The following is a 24,061-nucleotide window of genomic DNA, read 5'->3' as shown; positions in this document are numbered from 1 at the left end:
CGGCCCAAGTTGGACACTGAGCAAGACCGAGGCCCTTGCCCATCAGCAGCCGATGGACCTGAGGAGCTACTGTACTTCCAGCTTTCCCAAGTCTGGGACAGCAGCCTCTGTAAATGGCTGCAGGATGCCTGTGGCGTGTGCCACTGCTGCCCTCCTGTGGTTGCTTTCATGCTTTTAATGGATGACCCATGGGTCCTACTTGGCCCCCTTTCTTAGCCATGGGCCAGCTAAGTAACAGCTGTGGGAGCCGGGCCGTGGTCTGTAAGGGAGCTAGAGAGAAGTGCCAAGACACAAACATGGGGGGTGGGAGGGGGACAGACTGGAACCAGGACCAGCTTCTAACCCTGCATTAGATTTCTATTTCTATTTAACTGGGGGGAGAGCGGAGATTGAGGTTTTTCTTTTCTAGGAAGGCGGGAATCACAGCCTCTCTGCCTTCCGGACAGGGCACTGGAGAGGAAAGCAGGAGGCAGCTCCACTCTCCACTTCCGGGGGGACTTTCTCCCTAGCTCAGGGGGGTGGGGGGAAGAGGGGGATCTTCTCCTCCTCAGCTGTGGAGCTCTTTGGCAGGGTAGGAAGTTCTATTGTCTCCTCAGAATAATGTTTTAAGTGCATAGAATAAAAGAGAGAATTACAAGGGAAGCAATTATACTGAAAGTGATTAAAACAGATTTTTAAAGTTCATAGACTGCTCTGGAAGTCCAGACAAGCATCTATAATTAAATGTTTATAAAGACAGTAACCATGCTAATATTTTGGAGACACATCGAGAACTTGTTTTCAATAGAACTGACTCCTTTTTTGGGAAAGACCAAGGACTATGAAAAGAATGTGGATCCAACCTAAAAACTCTCACTTCCCTTGAAGCCTTGGCTCCTGTCCTGTGCTGCTCGCTGCTCCTCCCTTCTCGCCCCTCCCCAAAGGAGATGGCCCCTTTCCCAAATCCAGCAGATGGAGAAAGCAAGCAGGTTAAAAGCAAGGATAGCAGGGCAATGAAAACCAGACTGGCTCTGAAGGAAGCATCTTGTTTTTTCATCTCACACTCTCCCAACCTTTACATCCCCAAGTAAAGAGACACATTCCACTGGCCAATGCCTAGAGTCTGTAGTGTAGCTTGGTTTTATTTGTCCACAAATATTTCAAAAAAATTACAAAATACTCAAATGGAGAGAACACAGAAGTCACGATTTCTGGGTTTCTACTCTGTTTACACTGTGTTATCTCATGGCAAACTACTCATATGTACATTAAGCTTCCAGATATATATAGATGTAGCAAATCAGAGTGGACACTGAATGTGAGGCCGCAAAACAAGAAGCTCGACCTTGACAACATTGAACAAGATACGTTTGAAACACAAAACAAAACAAAAAACAAACCTGAAACTTCAACTGAAAAGAAAAAAGGGTGAATGAATCTCAAAGGAAACCATGTGTCTGGGTCACTCTAAAAGGGCATCCAACACACCAAGATGACTCCTAGGGCCATTGTCAAGAAAATGTAGTTAATCAGCTGATTTATTAGAATAAATCTCAGTGCTTCACCTTGGGATGCTGGCAGCATGGAGACCCACACACAATTAATAAAATGCTGAACTGAAAAAGGAAACTCATGACATCTTAAAAAAAAAAAAGATTAAAAAAATCACTTAATCACTTAACTCTCTTTTCTTTGGGAGAATGGGAATTGGGAGGAGGGTGTTTTGGGGGGGGAGGGGAAAGCAGAATTAATTTAACAGTCACCATCTTAGATCCCAAAGGAAAAAAAGACATGTGAAATGAGGGATGAAAGAGGTGGCAGTCCAGTGTTGTTAATTCCCTTTAGATTTTGAGGTGGACTTGCTCCATTAAAAATTTAGGATAAAATGTGTGCACAGCAGGTCAAGACATTCTGATGTTATTATCAGATTAGCCCCCAAAGGCCCCGTTCCTGACTGGCCACTTTTGAATGTGAATGAGTTAGCCATGGAACATCTACTACTAAGCAGCTATGGGTTAAGGCAGGCATGGAATGAGACAAAAGAAAAGCAAAAAATTCCTTCAACAGAAACAACCCATTAAAGCCCAACTGAAATCCAGGCTATAAACACATGGGTAGAAAAAAGCTGGAATCGCCCCTGATGCAGGTTTAATCCAGAACTGAATTGGAGATTACTCTACCCAACGGTGTTGCTGGTTTCTGCGTCAGAACACTGGCTTTTCTTCCTGCCGGTCATAGTGGCCTGAGCACTGGGCATGTCGTGTATTCCTTAAAAGCCTGAGCGATTAACTACGAGTTCATCTACCATGGTCCAAGAGAGTCTTATGATATGACCACCACATACAATAGTTTAAACGGCAGAGATACAGCCCTCAAGAGTTTGAGAGAAAAAGAACGGAACAAGTTTTGCACCAGTGGAGAACATGGTCAGCAGATGCAGACATCCCCTGGACCTCACCAACTGAACCCTGGGCTTCAATAAAAGTGCATCATATGAGCAAAAAGATACAAATGCAGGGAGGTGATCCCATGGAGTTTTGCTTCAAAAAGCTGGATCATCTGACCTTTTGATTGCTCAGAGATAAGAGAAGGTACAAAAGGCTCTCAGGTCTGGGTTATCCCATATAGGTCAGCTGCTCCTGAGTCAAAAAATGCAATGTTGCCCACTATCCATTCATCTTAAAGTCAAGGTCCTGACTCACCTAAATGTAATCCACAACTATGGCAATAAGGCTGCTCCCAAGGAATGTGGGAGTGGCAATTTAGGTCTAGCCTTTAAAATTCCAATGTGTTGGCATTTTATTTAGTGTAACCTTCCTAAAAAAACAAAACAAAACAAACAAAAAAACCCATAAAAACTCAAACACACAGCCTATCTTTCAAATACTAAGTTACTTGAATTATATATATGTACATACACACATACATATATATTTGGATTATAAATATGTGCATACACACACATATATATGTATATGTGTATACACACACACACACACACACAAACACATACATACAAAAATTTTTTGGTACCAAATCCCACACTTTATGAAACTTCAAGGGGAAATTCTGGAAAAATTAGTTTATTTAAAATAATATATGTGTGTGCCAAGTTCTTGAGTCTACTGAGACACACACACACACACACACACACATACACACACACAAAAACACACACACAAATATATAACCCCTTATCCCTCAGAGAAAGAGCATGAACAACCATTAACACCAAAGCAAATAAAGTGGATTTAATTCCTGCGTTCCTGGTGAAAAAGGAAGAGGTTCATTCAGTGGATGTCTGCACCATTGGCCAAGCACACTCCCCAAACCAAACCAAACCAAACCAAAATACAATCAAGGAAAAACATGGAGAAACAGCTTGTGACGTTATCCCTGCAAACCCTGTGATGCTCACTGCTGCCATCAAATCAAATTCCAAGCTTTTGCCCATTTTAAATTAGTAACACCCATCTTTTCCCTTTAATTAAAGGGATAATTTTATATATATATATTTTTTTTTATTAAAAAATCAACTCTTGTCAATAGCTGGTAGGAATTCACGATTAGTGACGTGGCTGGAAAAAAAATATATCAGAATAGTAGTTTGTGGAAGAAAAAAATGGTTGTTTCTGTTTTAAAATTATTATATTTACAGACTTAAAAAGCCATGCTGCAGAACTGAGCTCTCTGTCAAATTATGAAGATTTCCTACAATGTATTAAAATAAAAGTAGATTTTTATTATAGTTCTTGGGTTCCAAACTCATATGCCACCACCTATCTGCAATCCTGTTTTTTTTTTTGTTTTTGTTTTTAAAGAATATGTCTAACGGTCTCTGCACGCACAGTGATGGGTGTGAGCTGGATTCTAGCACCTACTGTGAAATCGAGGAAGGAAAAGAAAACATGAAACCAAACGCCAAGATTGCAGGCAAGATTTCTGAACGTTCTGCCTAGTCCAGGACTCACTCAGCTCCTGAGGAGGCTGTCATGCAGGGAGACCTGAATTAGCCCGGAGGCATCCTCTCTACCAATGAACACTAGTATGCTGGGAAGTCTTCAGTTGCGGGTTTTTTAAATAGATGAAGAAATCTTCAGAAGATATTCTCTTTGCTTTTGCAGCTCCTATTGTATGTAAAAAATCCCATCTCTTCCCCCATGACCCGGGATTTCTGCTGTTACAAATAAATAACTTCTTATAACTGCTTATCACCTTCTTTCTTCAGTCGACTAAAAAAAAAAAAGAAAGAAAGAAAGAAAGAAAGAAAGAGAGAGAGAGAGAGAGAGAGATATCTTAGTCTTTGGCCTGGGCAGGCTAAGTGGAGACTTTATAAGAGAACTGGACCCGGCCTGGAGGTCAGACTGTCAAGACTCCACAGGATGACTTCTCCAGCACAGAAACCCCCAGGCCTTTCTGAAGAGACCTTGTGGCTTCTCCATTCCCCAGTTTTTGAGGTACTTGGGAGGGCTCCACCCTGTGGGATGAGTGGTGCTGGGAGCCCCCAAGCAGTCACAAAAGCCTCTAAGTTAACAACCAATCAGGTCCAGAGCCAACATGTGCAATGTTAATTCCACCCAAACCAATGAAGTGTAAGGAGGGGTGGGGGAGAATCATTTAGAAACACAAGACCCCTTTCTAATTAAGACAACAGGAACCTCAAGTCCTTTAAGTCCGAGTTCTGTGTGGGGTTTGGGGTGCAATTCAAAGGCTCATAGAAGTAGCATTCCGCTGAGCTACACGCAGCTCACCTGTAGTAATCTTCCTGACTTGGTAAATGCCCGCCATGCATGTGGGGGTGGCCGTGCAGCCACTGCTGCTCCATTGCCAGTCTCTGCAGCTCGGCAGACTGAGCATGCATGGCCTGCAGTTGGTGGGCGGCTGACATTGGAGGCGGGATGGCACCAGGCAGGTCACGAGGATACGGGGTACCTGCCACAGAAGAACAATCAGCGAGTTATTAAAAAAAAAAAAGAAAAATCCATCTCCTTCATTTTTATACCAGGACAGTACATGGCCCATAGTTTTTTTTAAAAAAAGGGCAAAACTTGTCCCTTCTCTCAAGGAGCTTACAATCTAAGGGGAGAGACAAAATGAAAACAAGAGATGCAGGTACACAGAATAAGCAGGAGAGAATTACAAAAGAAGGTAGTTGCATTAAGACTTGGTGCACAAGGTAGGATCTGAATTCAAGGTGTTCAAAAGATAGTTGGAGGATGGAAATTGGAGGTCAAAGAGGTTAGGGCTAGACAAATACATCTGAGAACATAGAAGTACAGAAATAATTGATTTCGTGCTTCAATAAGTGGAAGATCAATAAATGTAAAATTCACCAAATTTTTACAAAACTAAAAACCAATAAATCAATCTTTTAAGATGAGCAAATGAAATAACACAAAGAAAAAAAGCCTGTAAAAGCAGAGGACAAAAAAAAAAAAAAGGTGGGGGAAGAGGAATTCTCTAAAATGGTTAGAAAACCATTTCCTGATGCTCTCGAGTAATGAACCTCAGAATATGGTCCTGGGAATCTTAGAGGTCTTTGAAACCCTTTGAGAGGGTCTAAAAATTCCAGATTAGTTTTTTATTTGTAACATGGTAAATATCTGTTAAGTATAATCCACAAAAAGCAAAAAATCTTTGGAGAGCTCCCCAATCATTTCTAATAGTCAAAAGATACAAACAAAAGTTTGAGAGCCAACAGGGCCTCAGAGGATAGGGGACAGAATCATTCTGACCACCTCCATATCCTTTCTGAACAAGAATATTAAATCACAAGCCAGCCCTAAAATGAGCACTAGAACTCAAGCCTCATGATTCTGCCTTGCAGGGTCATGAAGAGGACCCCTGCCGATCGGCATGTTTAACACAACCTTTAAACAAGTCTTTTCGGCAAATGAGAGTTCTCACCGAAAACGGGATGTCGAAGCATCTCATGCTCATGAGGTGGCTGTCCAAGCAGAGGGTTGGGAAGGGTGCCAGGGGGATAAGGGAACCGGGCCAGGTGAGGGCCAGCTGCCAGAGGGTCTACCAGTGGGTGCACAGGCCCTGCTGAACCTGGAAAACAGAAAAACCAGAAGATGATGTGTCTCATTAGCAAAGATACTTCATCAGTATTTGGTCTTCTTCTTCTGTCACAATAATAAGCAGCATTTGCCCTGACTGGCCGTTTAACTCTGAAGATTCAGTCCCTTCTAAAACCATGTCTCTGTCATTTCTCTTGGAAATGGTATCTGCTTGCCCCAAAATGCAACAATCTCTAAACATCCAAGTTCATTCAGTAAGGAGAATTATGTAGGAGGGAGAAATATCAAGTCACATGAAGAACAGCAGGAGCCCCCTCCAGGGTCCCTGGCCCACCTGGCCAGGGTGGCTCATCTGAACTGTTCCTGGTGGTGCTTGTTTGGGTGGGGAGGGAGAAGCAGTCTCCAGTTCAAAGACCTGGATCACTCCACTTCCAAGCCTGTCCTGAGGTGACCAAAGTCTAGAACTGCCCACCCTGCCTCTCGTTTTGGTTAGTCCCATCGCCTTCTATCTGCTGTCTCTAATGTCTAACTCTGGTGCTGGCTGTAGACAAGATATTGGGACTGTGGAGTGGGGCCAAGATGACCTTAGGAGATCCAACATGTCAGCAGTGACTAGCAAAGGGGTGGTGACTTTGGGAAAACCATCAGGCCGCAGAGACCCTGCCACCCCTCCTGCCAGGCAGACAGCAGGGAGTGCAAACTCGAGGGCAGTTCTCTGCTCATCTCTGGCTCTTTCACCAACTGCCCCGGGGAAGCCGAGCTGCACGCTGGCCGCCTGGGACACCTATGACTCTTTCTGGTCTATGAAAGGTCCTTTTCCTATTCTGATGTTACCATAGCCTGCAGGAAAAAGGCCCAAATCTCTAAATCACCCCACTGTGATCAGCAAGTTAATAAACCCATGAAATCCTTCTAAGCTTTCCCTGAGATTTAGGAGAGACAGACCATTCTGTTTCATTCCAAGTCCTACAAAGACTAAAGATACCTGGGGGTGACTCCAACCCCACCTCTTCATTTAAAAACATTTTGTTGATTATCTCCAATTCATTCCATCTCCAGCTCATTAGTACATAGTTTGCATATTGTCTCTCTCATATGGTTGTGAACTCCCTGAAAGCAGGGCCTGCCTTTTGCCTTCTTTGTATTCTCTGGGGCCCAGCACCCAGTAAATGCTTATTAATGTGCATTGATGGACGCAGATACAAGGCCACATTTTCATTTCCAATGTTTCCAGTGTTTTACACAATAGGGTATTTCCAACTCCAAGAGAGAGGAAGGCCATTTGTAACTTATTTGCTTAGAGTGCAAAGAAGGCAGGGGCCGGCCTGAGGGTCCCATCTTCCCCATGCTTGAGGTCAGGGTTCTGCACAAAGCAGGCATTTACATCATGTCAAGTTATGAGGTAGGGGTCAAAATGGGATGACTCCATCATATGACTAACTTGGCAAACTCAGCAAAGTGGGGTGATAGGGGATGGGGGATGTCACAGTGCACAGAGTGCCAGACGAGAAACGGGGAAACTCTGAACTCAGATCAAACCTCACACACTACCCAGCTGTCTGACTTCAAGCACATCACCGAACTTCTGTCTGCCTTGGTTTCCGGTCTCTACCACACAGGGTTCAAGTAAGACATTAGCAAATATTTAGCACCGCTTCTGCTCCACAGTAGATGTTCCATAAATGCTTATTCCTTTGCACATGTCACATAATGAGACAGGACTCACAACCACCACATCTAGCTCTGTGCCCCTTACTCTATCTGGTTGCAGAGGGGGCCAACAGGTTTTCTCTCAAGCTTTAATAAGGAGAGCTCACTCCACACACAAGCCAAGGGTCAAAGCCTTCTTGCATCTCTCTTGGTGTCTCATGGCCCAAAAACTAGGAATGGAGGTGGAGGAGACTGAACAAAGAGAACTCTTTCCATACATCCCTAAAGGTCCCATTTCGTCCCCACCAGATCCCTACTGGGGCTGGAGAACACAGCCCTGAGCTTCTCTGAACGTGTGCTACAGCCAGGTCCTAGTCTTCTATAAAGGAAAGGTAAAAACTGAATGAGGCTTGAAGAGTAAGGATGCCTTTGCTCAGTTTTCTTCAGAGTAATCCATTCATCAGTTATTGGCTCTTTGGGGGCTTCTTCCCAGTGACCCTGATGATTGCTGGCTCCTCTGCTTGATCGGGCTGGCCAATCCTGTCCTGCGCGGCCACAAGCACTTTCTAGTGAATATTTACAGACTAAGTTGGGAGGGTCCCTATAAGTGCTCTTTCCGCTACAACAGCTCAAGGAGAACGGCCCCTATATGACATGAGCTTATGCACCCTGGGAAGCTTTCTCATCATAGGCACACTTTGCTCTCAGAGCCTGCATCTGTCTCTTTACCACTTCTCCCAGTGCTACCCAGGCTGCTCCAAGTCTAATTTTTGGAGTCAGTTCTCACAGGGGTCCTGTCTCACTCCCTTTCTCCCTGGGTGCTACAGGATTCCTGGTCACAGAACAGCTCCTTGGGGTAGCGGGTGCATTGTTCTAGCAGGCTCGTTAAGAGGCGGGTCACCTAAAGACCCTTTCTCAACTTCTGACACTCTCAGAGGCCAATCCCCTTCGCCCCCTGCTGGCCTATTTCCCCTCAGAAGCTCACCTTGATGTAAAGGATCCTGCTGATGGAGATGAAGATGCGAGTGTATGTGTGAATGTTGGTGATGATGGGGGGTCACATTAAACATCTGAAGCCGTGCAAGGGGGTCATTAGTCAGTGAGGCCATCCGCTCAGCATGGATTCTCTCGGCTGCCAATCTATCAGGGTAGCTCATTTCAGGCCGCAGCTGGGGACCAGCCAGAGCAAGTCTCTCCCTCTCCAAGGGGTTCAGCCCCGGGTGGAAGGAAGCAAAAGGGTGAGGTCCTGCAGTGGGAGGTATTGTAAGGGCACCGTGCCGAGCAAAGTGCTCCATAGGGTTGGTGGCGGGGTGCAGGGCATCCAACTCGGGAGGCTTCACCTCAAAGCCGGGCTTCATCCTCTCCCGGAGCTCCCGTTCCCGGATCTCGCGCTCCCGGATCTCCCGCTCTCGGAGTTCCCGCTCCCGGATCGTGGGATCCACGTTGTAGAGGCCGGGCATGTGGTAGGCCAGGAGGGGATCAGTGGGGTTGAGGGGAACAAAGAAAGGATGATTGCGGTTGGTGGGTGACATCACGTGGGGCCGCGCATATTCACTAAGAGTTCGAAGAGCAGGTGTGTCGGGCCCGATGTACGGGGGAACAGCAGCAATGGTGGTTGGGGGTGGTTCAAAGGAGGGCCGCATGTGGGCAGGTCCACTAAGCTGAGAGTCACTGAGCCGACTTTCATGGGAGGAGCTGGACGCCTTCTGCTACAGGAGAAGGGAGGAGGAGCTTAATTGACAGAAAGTGCTTGGAGCATGCCCAAAACCAACCCAAGCACAGAGAGCTTGCCAAGGAACATGCTCTGCCCATGCCCACAGCCTCCTCCTCTTGGTTTGGAAGCTTCCCTGCAGGTCTCCTAGACAGGAAGCCAGGTAACAGTACCTGGGAGAGGGCAAAGAACCCAGCTGTCCTGCCACGCCTGGTGGGGCTGGGGTGTCTGTGGGGAGCAAGCTAACCTGGGCACGGGCCCAGGAGCAGGCAGAGGAGCATCTCCCAGGACGGCCGCTCTGCTTCAGGCCTCCCGCTCCACCATCAGCCCTGAACCGCACTACTAGCTAAGGCTGGAATGACTTGGGGAGAACAGCCCAAGAGTGTCTAGGCTCTCTCCAAACAATAAAGGATCCTGACAATCCCGGTTGCCTTTTAGACTATGCCTTTCCGGGTCTGGCTTCATCTAACCCCACTGCTGCTGTGATAGGAGATCTCCCCAAGGGTTATCCGGGATCCCCTCTACCAGAGTGGTGCATTTGATGGACCATTGCCCCAAAGCCAGAACAGAACTTTAAGGGCGGCAAATCTTTCTGTGGCTATTAAAAGAAAGTTGGGGCCCGGGCCCCTGCCCCTGCCCCTGCCCTCTAAGCTGTATGTGGGAAGGCAAAAACCCCTCCACGGGCTGCCTCTGCCCACTTTGGCCAGCTGGGACTGCCCGGCTAAGAGCACTCACGGCGGCTCGCTCCGCTTCTCGCTCCCGCTCCCGCTCCCGCTCCCGCTCCTTTTCCTTCTCCTTCTCTCGCTCCCTCTCTTCTCGCGCCTTCTGCTCCGCTTCTCGTTTGGCCTTTTCAATCGCCTCCTCCCTCTTCTTGGCAAGCTTGGACCCCGACAGGGGCATGAAGTAAAGGTCAGTGCGTGCACATGAGTTGTAGCCCCGGTCCAAGTGTTTGTAGAACCTGGAAAAGACCAAAGACTCCTTAGAGAGAAGGACAGAAGGCTCTGTGAAGGGCCCAGCATTCAGGCAAAGCTGTGGGGGTGTGGCCAGCCCGTGCTCAGGACGCCTCCCTGGGGACCAAAAGTCAGATAGAACATTGAACAATGGGGCTAGACTGGCTAGCCAGCGGAACCCGCCCTTCTTGCAGGGGCCCTGACCTTGCAGACTGGCTGGCGTGGCTCGGCGTATCCACAACGGTGGGTTCAGGGGAAGGGCTTCGGGGTGGCGGAGGGGGACTTTCAGGTTCCTCCGTTTCATCAGGTGCCTCCTCCTTGATCTGGATGGGTGGGATGGCGCAGGAGGTCACTACAGGGACACTTCCACTAGAAGTCCCAGGCGTGGAACAGGATGGCTGGGAGGGAGCGCTTGGCCCAGATGGGGGGGTGGAGGTGGAAGGGCAGGATGGAGGAGTGATGGGAGGGGGTCCCCCAGGCACAAAGGGGTGCTGAGAAAATGGAGGCTGAGGGGGAACCTGGTGAAGGCCTGAAGGAGGATGGCTGGCAACCGGTGGGAGGCTCTGGCTTTGAGTCAGCACTGGGGGCTGAGCTGGAGATGACTGTAACGGCTGACTCTGGGGCATCAGCTGTAGAGGGGGTGGGTGAGCCGAGGGAGGGTGATGTGTAGACAGCGAACTCAGGGGTTTCAAAGCAGGAGGTGGCGGCAGGTTGGAGTTCATGGAGAACGGAGAAGGTCCTGAGAGGTGAGGCGGGTGCTTGTGGGACTGTGGTGTGGGCAACTGTGGGATAGGGGTAGTGGGTGGGGGTTTGATGTGAGGCATTGCCATGGGGGCGGGAGGAAGCGGCTGCTCCCGGGGGGGCTGAGGAGGCTGCAGAGATGGCTGGGAGCCTTGGACCTGTAAGGAGCCATGAGGATGAGTGGGAGCTTGTGTTGCTGGGAGTGGAACCTGAGACTGAGAGGACTGCGGGGTGAGGGGGAAAGGTTGGGGTGGTCCAGGGTGTGGCAAGAGAGGTTGCGCCTGCAGGCCGTGAGGGCCCGGGGGCACCTGGCTGTGGAGGGGGGGCTGCGGGTGAGATTGGGACGAGGTGGGAGCCTGAGGAGGATTCTGTGCCACGCTCAAGGGCTGCAAAGGTGGGTGCGGGGAAGGAAGTCTTTGTGGATGCAGGGCCGGGGCCTGCTGGATGTGGGAGTGGGCTGGAGATGGAACAGGAGCCTGAGGCTGGCCAGGTGGCTGAGCTACTGAGGGCGAAACCTGAGGAGGGGCTGAGGGAGCGCTGGCTGCCGTGGGCACTGGGGCTGGGAGCTGGCTTGCCCCCGGGGGGGTGGAGGGAGCAGCCTGGGCAGGGCCACCGGGAGCCTGCACCACTTGCTGTTGGGCAGAGGAGTCCGAGTCACTCTCATTGTCCTGAGGGCTGGGGATGCTTGGGGAGGTGCTGCGATTGTCTTGGTCAATGTCTTTGGGGTCACTGCTCCCTTCATCATTAACGCTGCGACTATCCGAACTCTCTCCTTCTCCCTCACCCTCCGACGGAGAGTTGGGCCGGCTGATCTCCTAGAGGACAGAGAAAAAGGGAGATGTGCAGGGGTGGGAACATCCTTCCTGATGATGCTCCCCTTCTAGCACGAGCTGTCCAAGATTCTCCCGTCCCTGCTTGGCGGCCCTCTTGGCTTGTTCAACTAGGCTGCTATCTCAAAGCCCCCAAGGCCACCCCCTCAGGGTTAATCCCCCTAGGGAGCAAACTGCTGCTCTGCAACACATTTCTACTGATTTGCAAAATGTTTGCTAGCAAAATTCCTTCAAAAGTTCCCTTCTTTCTCTTCCTCTACCCTTGCAGGTTGTTTTTTTCATTCCTAGCTCCCCAGTATGCTTCTCCCCGCCCCCCAACCCTGAGCTGCCAGGCTGAGGCTGGAATTAGCAGAGTAGGACCAGGAGGTAAATTTACTGGTCAACCATATTATCTGGGCTGGAAAACCCTGCTCTAAGTGAAAGGAAGAGATGATGTGCTCCTTGGACATTACTACCAGCAAGACTACGTCTAGTGCCTGAAGACTTCTTGGATACAGCTCGGGAGTGAGTCCGTCCCCTGAGAAAGCAGTCAGTGCAGAGTGGGGCCCACTGCTCCCAGAGCCTCACCTGGGGACTGTGGGTTTTGGACTTCTTGGCACTGGTCCTCTCGGGCTCCTCAGTGTCAGACGCTGCCTTTTCTCGCTGACGCTTGGTGCTCTTGAGAGGTGAAGAAGCTTCTTCCTTTATCTTCTATAACAAGAATCATGAAATGGAAAGTTGATAGCAGTGCTTGAAACAATCTTTTGATCCACCATTTTAATTAAGATAGAAAGTAAACCTAAAGAGACTCTCTGTAGGGGTTGCAATGAGACATATCCAGGCTCAACAGGAGGAGAAAGATCTCAAATAGAGCTCTCCAAAATGCACTGGGTGGCCATGGCCCCTTCCCTGGAAGTCTACCATCCAAAGACTGAATGACCAACTATGGAGATATGTCACTGTTCAGGCCCAGATTCTGCAAGTCCCTTCTTGTTTGGAGAATCTGTGACTCTCATGGGAGAATTTCAGGCAGGACACCGTGGGATGGTCTACGATGAGGGGGCAGAGGAATGCAGAGTTTGGAGAATAGCCAAAGAGCCCACTTTAGATGGAAATGAATGAAGGGGAATAATAAAAAATAAGGTGTCATCACCCACATCATCATCATCACCACCACAATATTAACAGGAATGAAGAAAACAGCAGGGCAGTTGGTAATAGCACTACATTTGATTCAAAGACCAAGGTTTATTACTTGATAACTATATGACTTTGGGCAAATCACTCTGAACCTCAAATTTCTCATTCCAAAATGAGGGTACTAGACTATATGGCCCCCAATTCCCTTCTGGTTTTCAATCTTTGATCCTATGGCTCCCAAAAAAGGATCCTTGACAGGGAATCTTAAAGGCAAGGTTGGGGAGTGTCTATCTATTTAATCCCAGAGGCAACAGCAATCCACTGAAGGTTTTTGAAAAGAGGAGTAAGGCTGGTGTGTTATTTGACAAAGTTAGGTTTCTGGCTATTTTGGCAACTGTGTGAAGAAAGAATTGCAGAGAAGAGAGAATGAGCTGATGGGACCTAGATTGGAACTTTTCACTACAACAGAAATAATTGACAGGGAGGGGGCAGAGAGGGCAGAAGGAGCTAAGCTAAGCTAAGTCACCTCCCCAGCTCCCTTCCACCCAAGGACCAATAGGTAAGTAGGGGACGTCCAAATCCTGGGCGGCGTGCCTCAACCGGCTCTCACCTTAGTGGATTTCTTCACTGAATCTGCTTTACTGTCATTGCTTGAAGTGCTGGCTGCACTAGGAGAGTTACGGCCACTGGATCGGATGTCTTCGTTGATGGGCGAGGCTCTACCATCAGGGCTAGCAGGTTGCTTCTTGCGGCCACTACGTAGTGTAGACATCTACCATTGCCCAAAACAAACCCCAAAGAAACCATTAAGGTTATAATGACCTTGCAGTCCCTGCTAGCTTCTATTTTAATGAAGTGACCATGAAACTCAGAGAGTAGTCAATACAGGCAGGAATTGTTAACAGTGCAAGATTATTTTCTCTTTCTTATTAAATAATCCCTATCATCTTGGGGAGAAAGGGGAGGGTGGTTATATTATATAGGGTGGTTATATTATATACAGACATTTTACAGATAGGGAAATATATATTGGGAGGACAAGGACCCTAAGGGATATTTTATATAATATATCATTGTCAGCTCTTTTCCTCTCTTTCTGTACCCTCATCATAAAATAACATTCTCTCAGGTCCACCTAATTTAAGGTTAAAAAATGGAAAATGGGAAACAACTTGTTCCAGAAGGGCCAGCAAGGTTTACACAGAAAGCACAGTGATCCTTAAGCTCTGAAGAGAAGCATCAGCCCTAGTGTATTTCACTTAATACATTGCTAAAAGGGAGAATGCTTTTATCAAGAAGATGCTAAGCTTGTCTCCAGCCTGCATGCCATGAGACACATCAATCAAATCCTCATGTGGGAGTCTGTTTTTGTTTTCAATTATTATGGAGTATTAAGAAGTTCCTTATGCTTCCTTTGTGGCTGCATGGACTTCTGACCACCAAGAAAGCTAAGGTAGAAGGGAAGCACATCAAGATGAAGGAGTAGGGAAGGGCTGTGCTCAGGGCCAGGCAGGAGTGCAAACAGGTCACTCTGAAGACAGGGGCTTAGAGAAAGAACAAGCTGCAATGACAGGATCAGAAAGAAGGAAGGACCTACTAACTCCCAGAAGATAAGGGAGAGGGACAGGAAAAAACCCAAACCAAAACATGTCAAAAGTCTTCAAAAACATATGAAGACAGAAAGACAGACAGAAAGACAGACAGACAGACAGACAGACAGACAGACAGACAGAAAGAAAGAAAGAAAGAAAGAAAGAAAGAAAGAAAGAAAGAAAGAAAGAAAGGAAGAAAGAAAATGAGAGGGGGATGGAGGTGGAGCAAGGAGGGAACTTGTCAAGCTACCTGGGGAAGAAGCAGGGAAGGCCAAAGGGGCAGTAACCTGGGAAAGCAGCCCTGAAATGGAAGCCAAGAAGAGTCCTTTTCTCAACTATTTCCATTATTCTGAGCAAAACATTTTACCTTTGAGAGTATTCTTAAAGTTTCCCCATGTATGAGAAATGAAGTTTTTCCCAAGCCTGGCTTCAAAGAAAGTTTATGAGAAAGCCCTTCTTTCCTTTCTGCAGATGTGGAGGGCCACTGGAAAGGAACTTGGTGGATGTATGGACTAATTTTGCTCAACTTTTCCTTTCCTCCTTCTCTTTTATTATTGTTATAAAATGATTCTCTGAGAAGGATACATTTGGAAATGAAGAAGATACAAAGGCAAGAAAGAATAAAATTGTATCACCCAGAAAGGAATGTATTTTTAGATGAATCCTTATTTTATGCTTTAAAAGTCTTGTAGGACTTCGAACATCTTGATGGCAGTAAAGAAAGTTAAGAAAAGTTTTCTGTAAGCTTGAAAGAAATATATAAATATGTATTAGGATAATTTTGATGAATAATGAAATGGCATGTTAATTTTGCCTAAGTGGATGATAGCTACCATGGGAAACAGGTCAGAGAATGATGGAGATCAAGGGGAACAAATGTTCTAGGAGAACACTGGAGGTGGCCAAGGTACCAAGATGGTGGGACTGGTAGGACGCCACAATGCCCTCAGGCCATACCGAGCCACGACTGCGTCGGGTCCTCATGCTATGCTTTCCGCTGAGCCCATCCTCTTCCTCTTTGACAGGTTTGAACATAAAGGGTGGTGGGTCCACTGGCTTCTCAATTGGGGGGAGCTCACCGTACTTCTTGAAGTGAATGCGACAGTCAGTGCACAATAGGATGTTTTCTCGGCCGCCGTGGTGCCAGTCTTTGGAGGCTTCACAAAGGGTCAGGGGAAGGAGTAAAACAGAGTCAGCATGTCCCCTACCAGAAGGAATGGCCACCAGGAGCCAGCCGCCCAGACCCCAAACATCCCACCTACTCAGGCTGCAGTCTCACTGGGACATGACCAAAGCTTCTAGGATCTAGGACTGCTTATTTCTGGGCTTGGAAGAGACCCTTACAAGTGGCTCCCAGAGCCAACTATCTCTTCAAGGTGTCTGGTGGCCCATCCCAGCAGATGGTGGCCAGGCCGCCTCTCCTGCCTGTCTCCTCTAGGTTTTCATCCCCCCAACCCCATCCCTTTTTCTCTTCTCTCTCTGCTCAGGAGTAAGAAGACAGCACAGTGCCAGGAACGGAGGATTAGGGGCAGATTCTCTGAACCCGTCATTCAAAGCTCTACAGTGAAACAAAGGACAGGCCAAGAAGAGTCTGTTGTATTCCTTTCTCAACATTCTCACTTATGATGGAATTCAGTCAGAATAAATGGCTGTCTCCACTCCCCAACCATCATATCGCCCGTTCCAATTCATCAGATGTTAAGGCCCTGACAGCCTAGAGCAGCCCAGACTAGGAAATTGGCCCAGAGAAAGCCGGCATCGGCACAAAGCAGGCCCGGCCTCTGTCCTGCACACGTACTAGTTGTGAAGCAGTGACGGCAAGCGTAACCTTTCAGCTCCTGCTCGCTGTCCTCGCTGTCAAAGTCATCTTCACTGGCCGAGCTCAAGTCCACTGAGGAAAGCAAGCAGAGCATGGGGGAAGGGCAGGAGAGAACAGGAGCGTTCTGATTAGAGTCGCCTCTAAGGGCGAGAGCCCCCGCTGCACCGGGGAGTCCTCCTCCTAGGTTGGGGCAGGAAGGCTCCCTTCAGGGGAAAGCCCCCAAGGACCATCCGGGTGCTGCAAGTGGGGAGGGGCCTGAGGCATCAGCAGCGGCAGGGTGTGCCCCCAGCCCGGACAGCCACAGCTGCAGAATGAGAGAGCTTGGCAGGAGCAAGCTCCATCCCTGAGGGATTGAAATAGGAGCTTTGCTCATGTGGGTAAAAGGTTGTGGCCTGGCACACATGTTCAGGCCAAGATGGCTCTTAGACCGTGGTCAAAAGGGGAGCGCGGTGAGCTGCTGCTCTGTGGACTCAGAGTCAGAGACTCCGGTCATCCTACCCCGAGGCCTCAGGAACACTCCTGGCAGACTCAGAGGCCGATGGGCGACCCTGGAGACCTTATCCCGACGATCCTACCGTCACGAGGATGCCCATCCTCTCTCCAGTCAGAGAGATAACTGAGGGGGCCCTCGGCTTTGCTGGGAATTTCTCTGTCCAGTTCTACAGCCACGTACAAGCTCCCACCCCACCAAACACTGCTGGTACTTACAGAATTCACTGGAGGGGGGCCTGGATGGAGTGTTGACGGGAGTAGAAGCTGTTCGAGTTTTAATCCTTCGAAATACAGCCTGCCGACGGTGCCGACGGTGAGCCCGAGAGCTGGCAGCTTCTGGGGTTTTCTTCCAATAGTAATAAAAGGTGATTAACTCTCCCTGCAAAACAGAAAAATCGAGTGTCAACTGGGGACAATGGTGGAGGAACACCTCTTCCAAGAGCTTCTTCTTTCTGCTGGAAGTGGATAATATGGCTTAATATTGGGTTCAAGTCATGGCAACTGCTTTCTTTATGGCAGGGATGAGCCCTGGGAAGGTGAGCACTAATGTGTGATCCTTAGTTCGCTTGACATGACTTCGTGCTGGTCTCTGACAAAGTCTCTTACACAGAGCAAGAACACAAAACATGTCTGATACATCTACAAAGGGGTCAGATTAGGGTCTGTCTTGAGCACTTTGAGAAAGAGCTGCTCCTGTTCACACTGTCAGCCAACAAGCCAACCTTGAGTTCTGGTCACCAGCTTGTCTCCTGAGACCACTGGGTCTGAGGCAGTCATGTGGATCAAAGGAAATACAGGGCCTTACATGAACACCTACAAACAAAGTACGTGACTGGAGAGCAAGGAGGGAGAATAGCTGACATCTAAACTTTACTCTCACATGAATTGGTTAAAGGAGGGAACAACATATATATATATATGCATATAGACAGTTGAGGGCTGAAATCAGTCAGTCAATAAACATTTATTAAGGAGTTCACAATCTAATGGGGAAGACAACAAACATGTATAAACAAGCCACATTCTGGATAATTAGGAAATAATTAAGGGAGGGAAGGCATGTCTTCCTGAAGAAAATGGGATTTTAAGTGAGGATTTGAAGGCAGCTGGAAGGCAGAGTTGAGGAGGAAGTGCATTTCAGGCATGGGGAAAACCAAATAAAGTGCCCAGGGCTGAGTGTCTCCCTTGTCACTGCACTAAAGAGTATATGGCAGGGAATAAGAAGCCTGGAAAGGTTGGGAAAGGCTAGGTTATATATTTGAATGCCAAAAAGGATTTTGTATTTGATTCTGGAGGAAATATGGAATGCCTCTGGAGTTTATTGAATAGGGGAATGACATGGTCAGAGTTGCTCTTAAGGAAAATCACTTTGGTGATTAAATGGAGAATAGATGTGTGGAGTGACTGAGGCAGGCAGACCGTCTAGCAAGTTACTGCAATAATCCAGGTGTGAGGTGTGTGTGTGTGTGTGTGTGTGTGTGTCTGTGTGTGTGTGTATGGGAATCTATATCAGAATGGGTAGCAATGTCAGAGGAGAAAAGAGGGGGTATTTTCAAGAGATGTTACAAAAAGGAAATTGCCTGAATATAGCCATAGATTATGAGGGTGAGAGACAGTGAAGAGTCGAGTATGACACAAGCTGGAAACCTGAGGGATTGGTAGAATGGAGTTTGCCCACTCGGAGGGGATGGGTTTACCAGGAAAGATTATGAGTTCACAGTTTGAGACATGCTGAATTTAAGATGTCTCCTAGATATTCCATGTGAGAAGTATGAAAGGCAACTGGAGATGCAAGAGTGGAGGTCAGCAGAGAGATCAGGGCAGGATAGGTAGCTCTGAGAATCACCTGCATGGAAACAATGAAATTTTATAGCTAATGAGATCACCAAGTAAAGTAACATAGAGGAAAGCCTCAGAGCAGAATCCTGTGGGACACCTAAACTTAGAGAACATGATCTGACGAGTCAGCCAAGGAGATTGAGAAGTAGTCTTTAGAAGAGAGAAGGGAGTCCCAGAAACGTAGAGAGAAGAGGTTAGCAAGTAGAGGTAAAGAGGAGAGAGTGATTAACAGAATCAAAGGCTGCAGAGAAGTTAAAGAGAATCAGGATTGAAAAAAGATCATTAGACTTGTCTTTTGTTCAACCTGAAGAACAAGTTGGAACTATGCCCAAAGAGCTATCAAACTGTGCATATCAAACTAGTAGACCAAAGAAAAGAGAAAAAATCTAGTTGTACAAAATATTTATAAGAGTACTTTTTGTGATAGCAAAGAATTAGAAACTGAGAAGACATCCATCAATTGGGGATGGCTAAATAAATTGTGAAAGAAAATTATTAAGAAATGACAAGGAGGATGGTTGCAGAAAAACCTCAGAAGACTTATATTAACTGATACAAAGTAAAGCAGAATCAGGACAGCACTATATATGTAACAGCAATATTGTAATGATGATTAACCATGGAAGACTTAGCTTCTCTGATCAAGATAAATTCCAAAGGACCTGTGATGAAAAATGCTATCCACTTCTAGAGAGAACTGATGAACTGAATGCAGATTGAAGCATAATTTTAAAAAAAAATTCCTGTTTCTTCCTTCTTATTTTTACTTTTTGCAACATAGCTAATAATGGAAATGTTTTACATGCCTTCACATGTATAACTGATATATTTTTTTGCCTTCTCAATGGGTGAGGACTGGAAGGGAAGGGATGTGGAATTCAAAACTTTTAAAAAAAAAAGGAATGTTAAAAACAAATGAAAATGAAAATGAAAATGAAAAAAGTGGTTTGTAACACACATACATTAGATTTAGCTAGATTAATTAAAGAGAATGATGAAATATCCTACCTACTTCTTGACAGAGAGGTAAAGGATTCAAGTCATTTTGGTTATGGCCAAAGTTGAAATGTTTGATTTGTAACAAGGATTTATTTTGTTTTCAATTGGGGGAGATAAAGGGAGAGAGGGTTAAGATGGGAAGGAAAAAAGGCAGATTTTTGCCAATTTTTAAAAAATGAAGAAAAAGTGACAGTAAAGTATGTTCTTTCCATACATTTTTAGTTAAACTACACTCATTCTATTAATGGAAAATGCCTCTTAAGTGTTAGCTCAAACAAGATAACGTATGAGGAAATACAAAGTATGAGAATCTCCCAGAAGTAATCTGGCTAATTTGACAATCTTTCAAATAAACAGTTTATAGATGCAAATCACCAGGACAGGGGATGTACAGGAGAAATTACAGTATGAGAACAAATACTGTAATTGGTGAAGTGAGTCAAGTTGATACTAGAAAGAGACAAATAGTTGGATTTAGTGAAGAACAGTGCAAAGCAATGCAATCCACCTAAAACTGTCATTTGATTAACAAAGCCAATACAAGTCAAATAGTTAAATATCACATTTACTCATATTTCAAAGACTTAACCTAAAAAAAAAGACCTGGACTTGACTATCTAAAAGAAAAATGAGAAACCTAGGGAACTGTGAAGAGGCTAACAGGAATTCTGAGCCATCATTTTTTTTTTCCAAAACCAGTTTTTAAATCTAGATACTTCTTAGAGCTCTGAGCCTTCTCCAGACCAGATGTTGCCATTTCTTCTACAAGGAAGGGAGACAAACCAATCTTTTAGGAAGAAAAAAGGAATGGAAATAAATGAAGTACCACCAAAAGGAAGGAAACTTTACAGACTCTATGAGTAATCAGTTAGTATGTCTCTTGGAATACTGTGTATGCCTTCTGTCAATCAACCCACTGTGAGTGGTTTTAAAAGAAAAATCATGAATGATTGATTTGGGATTTCACTTCCTTAACCTCTTAGTAACCACTCCTGTACCAATGAAAGATGCGTAACTTCTTTGTAATTTAGAGTCTTAGAGAGATGCCTAGAGTAACCTGAGGTCTAATTAAGTAATTTCTGGCCATGGTCTCACAAGTTAGTATATGTCATCTTCCTAGCTCCAAACATAGCTCTCTAAGAATTACTGTGTGTGTGTGTGTGTGTGTGTGTGTGTGTGTGTAGGTATATATGCTGCTCCCCATATATAGAGTTGAAATATATTGCTTATCCTTTGACTTAAAAAAAAAGGTTATAAATATGATCAGAAAGCATTCCAGATGAGGGGAATATCAAGGGCAAAGGTCTAGAAAAGAAAAAGCAGAGTATGTGGGGAAACATAGCATGGCTTGGATGAGAGGACTTACTAACTTCAGTAGGTGAAATTAATTTTATTAAGCTTCACATCAAGAGTGCTGATGTTTTTCTTTCAAGCTAAAGAAATATTACTCCCACCATAAGAGCCTTTTTGTAAATATTAGAATTTCATCATGAATATGGAGTAAGGTGACTCAAAATCTGGCTCATATTCTGGTTTAAAATATGAAAACATTTACATTTAGGCAGCCTCTGAGTTCCAAATCAAATTGATGTGATGATGAAAATGTTTTGCACTTATAAATTCTTAAGAAAATATTACTAAAAAACAGCACAATGTCCCATCTAGTCTTTCAGACTAGCCTAAGCAAGGCCTTTCAGCATTATCCAATATAAATATGTTACTTCCTCCCTTTCTCAATATTTGAGTCCATAGCTTAAAAAGTGAGTCAAAATATCAAGACAAAAATCTAGTCTGAAAATCCATTCCTATATGTCCAACAAGAAAACTTTCCAATAAAAGTAAGGTCACAGCAAGAAAAGAGCCATGCTCCACAATGAGGCACATTAGGTAAAGTTGCAAAGTCCTTGCTGATCTGAAAAGCAATTTGGAACTATGCCCAGAAAGTTAATAAACTATGCATATCTTTTTTTATCCAATGATACTTCTATGAAGGCCTATATCCTAAAGAACTTGAAAGTAGAAATATTATCTTAGTTTTGGGTGGTAGAAAAGAACTTAAATTTAAGAGGGATACCAATTGAGGAATAGCCAAGCAAATTATGTTCTATGAATAAAAGAGAATGTCATTGTGCGGCTAGAAATGAGAAAAAAAGACAGTTGAAGAGAAGTCTGGTAAGATTAATACAAAATAAAGTGATCAAAATCAGGGAAATAACTTATACTATTATTATTACAACAAAACTGTAAAAACAATTTAAAAATACTCAAAAACTCTGATCAAGGTAATAGTTCCAGAGAAACTTACAGTGAGGCATACTACCTCCACCTTTTAAATTTTTTTTCCTCAATAATATTGTTTTTTTCAATTATATGTAAATTCATTCATCTTTGTAAGATTTTGAGTTCCAACCATTTTTCTCCCAACCATTGCCACAAGGACATCATACATGTAGGATCATTTTAAACGTAATCATGTTGTAAAGGAAAAATCAGAATAAAACAAACAAACAAACAAAAAGGTGAAGTATGCTTTGATGCATATTCATTCTCTACAGTTTACTCTCTGGATAAAGATGGCATTTTCCATCCTAAATTCATTGGAATTGCCTTGGGTCACTGCATTGCTGAGAAGAGATTGTAAATCTATCACTGTCAAACATCACACAATCTTGCTATTACTCTTACTTTCTACTTTTTGGCAGAGAGACCATGAACTAATATGAACAATGAGGCACATTTTGGGGCATGGTCAATGTGTGAATTTGTTTTGCTTGACTATGCATATTTGTTACAAGGGCTTTGATTTTCTTTTTTTCATGAAGGAAATAAATGCTTGATAAAGACATTTTGGTTTTAATAAAGTAGCCTAAAATATCTTATACTTCCCCAAGAAAATGATTTACAAAGATTCTTTTGACCTCAGGAAATGGCAATTATATCCCGAAGGCTATATATTGAAACGAGACATAGCGAAACAGAAGGTAGAAGCTACAATATTATTCTATAAGTCTTGCCCTTCCAGCTCTCCACCTCTTGGGTTTATCGCTTCATTTCAGTGCTGTCATCACTTATACCAGCTCTACTTTACTCTCATTTCTCTACCATCTTCTACAATGCCTTCTACTTCCATTAAATTCATTGACATTTTATAAGTGATTTACATGTTATCTCGTTTGAACCTCACAATAACCCTGGGAGATATGTGCTATTATTGTCCCCATTTTACAGATGAAGAAACCGAGGCAGATATTTGCCCAGGAACCCACAACTATTAAGTGCCTGAGACAAGATTTGAACTTGGGTCTTCCCGACTCCAGGCCCAGCATTCTATGCACTGTGATGTCATCTAGCAACTCACTTCAGAGTGTTCTGGCTGCTCTGCTTCTTTGCCCTTTATCCCTTTAATCTTCATAATAATCTACTCATCCAAAAATATGTATGTGCACATGCTCACAGAAGAGTTCTACTCTGATGCTGGCATGGGGGTGAACCTGGGTTCTCAAAGGCTCTGCTAGGGTCGTAGCAGGCGAGTGTGAGACAGCATGCATGTCATCCAAGGGCAGGCCTCCCTATTCTGGAGAGGTTCATCACCAGATAAGCTGACAGGTGAAAAACTCTTTGACTACAGCAATTTCCAAAGATGATTTACTAATGGGGCTTAGGGAAGCAGAGATCCATGATGGAATGACTGCCTCAGTGAAATCACAGTGGAAGTAAGTGTTAGAGCCCACGCAAATCTGTGAGCGCAGGTGTCTGCGTTTTGGGGTATACAGGGGTAAACACATGCCCACATGCCAAATCTTTTTCCAATCCAACTGTCAGGAAATAGACTACTGTCATTGCCATCAGTCCACTCCTTCCATCAAGATGCTTAAGTTGCTTTAGGGAACAAAAATAGACTCCATAGAAGAGCTAAATGAGTATTTCTAGCAAAGTCATCTAGCATGATGAATAACTACCATCAGAAGCACCAGATTCCCTGAACTGATACATAGAAATAAGAAAACATCTAGTCCATGATTTTTAGATCTATAAGTCAAATGAGGAAGAAAGATAGAGAGAACTGTAATAGCAGCAGCAACAATAACCAACAATTCTAGGTAATGTAAGCAATGTGTCCAAGGAGCAGAATTCACAGAGAACTAAATCCAGGCTAGATCCTGACTGTGCTCCTAGCAGAGCAAGGCAAAGTCACGGAGTTGACAAAGTCAGAGAGGCTGTGTTGAGAAATTTGTCTCTGTGGACCAGAAATACCACCTTTCTGGGTTTCAACTTCCTTTTGTGCATGAGAGAATTAAACTAGAAGAGATTCTTCTA

At 45.2% G+C, this 24,061-nt stretch overlaps 1 protein-coding gene across 7 annotated transcripts in view; it reads right to left on the bottom strand.

Annotated features, from left to right (window-relative positions):
• Positions 1-1,100: 1,100 nt before the first annotated feature.
• The window catches only part of RERE (arginine-glutamic acid dipeptide repeats), a 534,760-nt gene continuing 511,799 nt past the window's right edge, over positions 1,101-24,061 (bottom strand). For 6 of the 7 annotated variants that reach the window (XM_031962925.1, XM_031962930.1, XM_031962927.1 and 3 more), the window contains 11 exons: positions 17,123-17,285; positions 16,394-16,486; positions 15,553-15,752; positions 13,614-13,775; positions 12,452-12,574; positions 10,518-11,869; positions 10,099-10,321; positions 8,638-9,361; positions 5,887-6,033; positions 4,731-4,911; positions 1,101-4,211 (listed from right to left, as the gene is read on the bottom strand). In XM_031962925.1, coding sequence (XP_031818785.1) covers positions 4,178-4,211; positions 4,731-4,911; positions 5,887-6,033; positions 8,638-9,361; positions 10,099-10,321; positions 10,518-11,869; positions 12,452-12,574; positions 13,614-13,775; positions 15,553-15,752; positions 16,394-16,486; positions 17,123-17,285 — 3,402 coding nt within the window. In that variant the 3' untranslated portion in view covers positions 1,101-4,177. The remainder of the gene's footprint in view (positions 4,212-4,730; positions 4,912-5,886; positions 6,034-8,637; positions 9,362-10,098; positions 10,322-10,517; positions 11,870-12,451; positions 12,575-13,613; positions 13,776-15,552; positions 15,753-16,393; positions 16,487-17,122; positions 17,286-24,061) is intronic. The other variant, XM_031962929.1, reaches the window with a different exon arrangement.

This window comes from Sarcophilus harrisii, chromosome 3, assembly GCF_902635505.1.
Source record: "Sarcophilus harrisii chromosome 3, mSarHar1.11, whole genome shotgun sequence".
Taxonomy (NCBI): Eukaryota; Metazoa; Chordata; class Mammalia; order Dasyuromorphia; family Dasyuridae; genus Sarcophilus; species Sarcophilus harrisii.
This window is presented reverse-complemented; position numbering and strand designations above follow the sequence as displayed.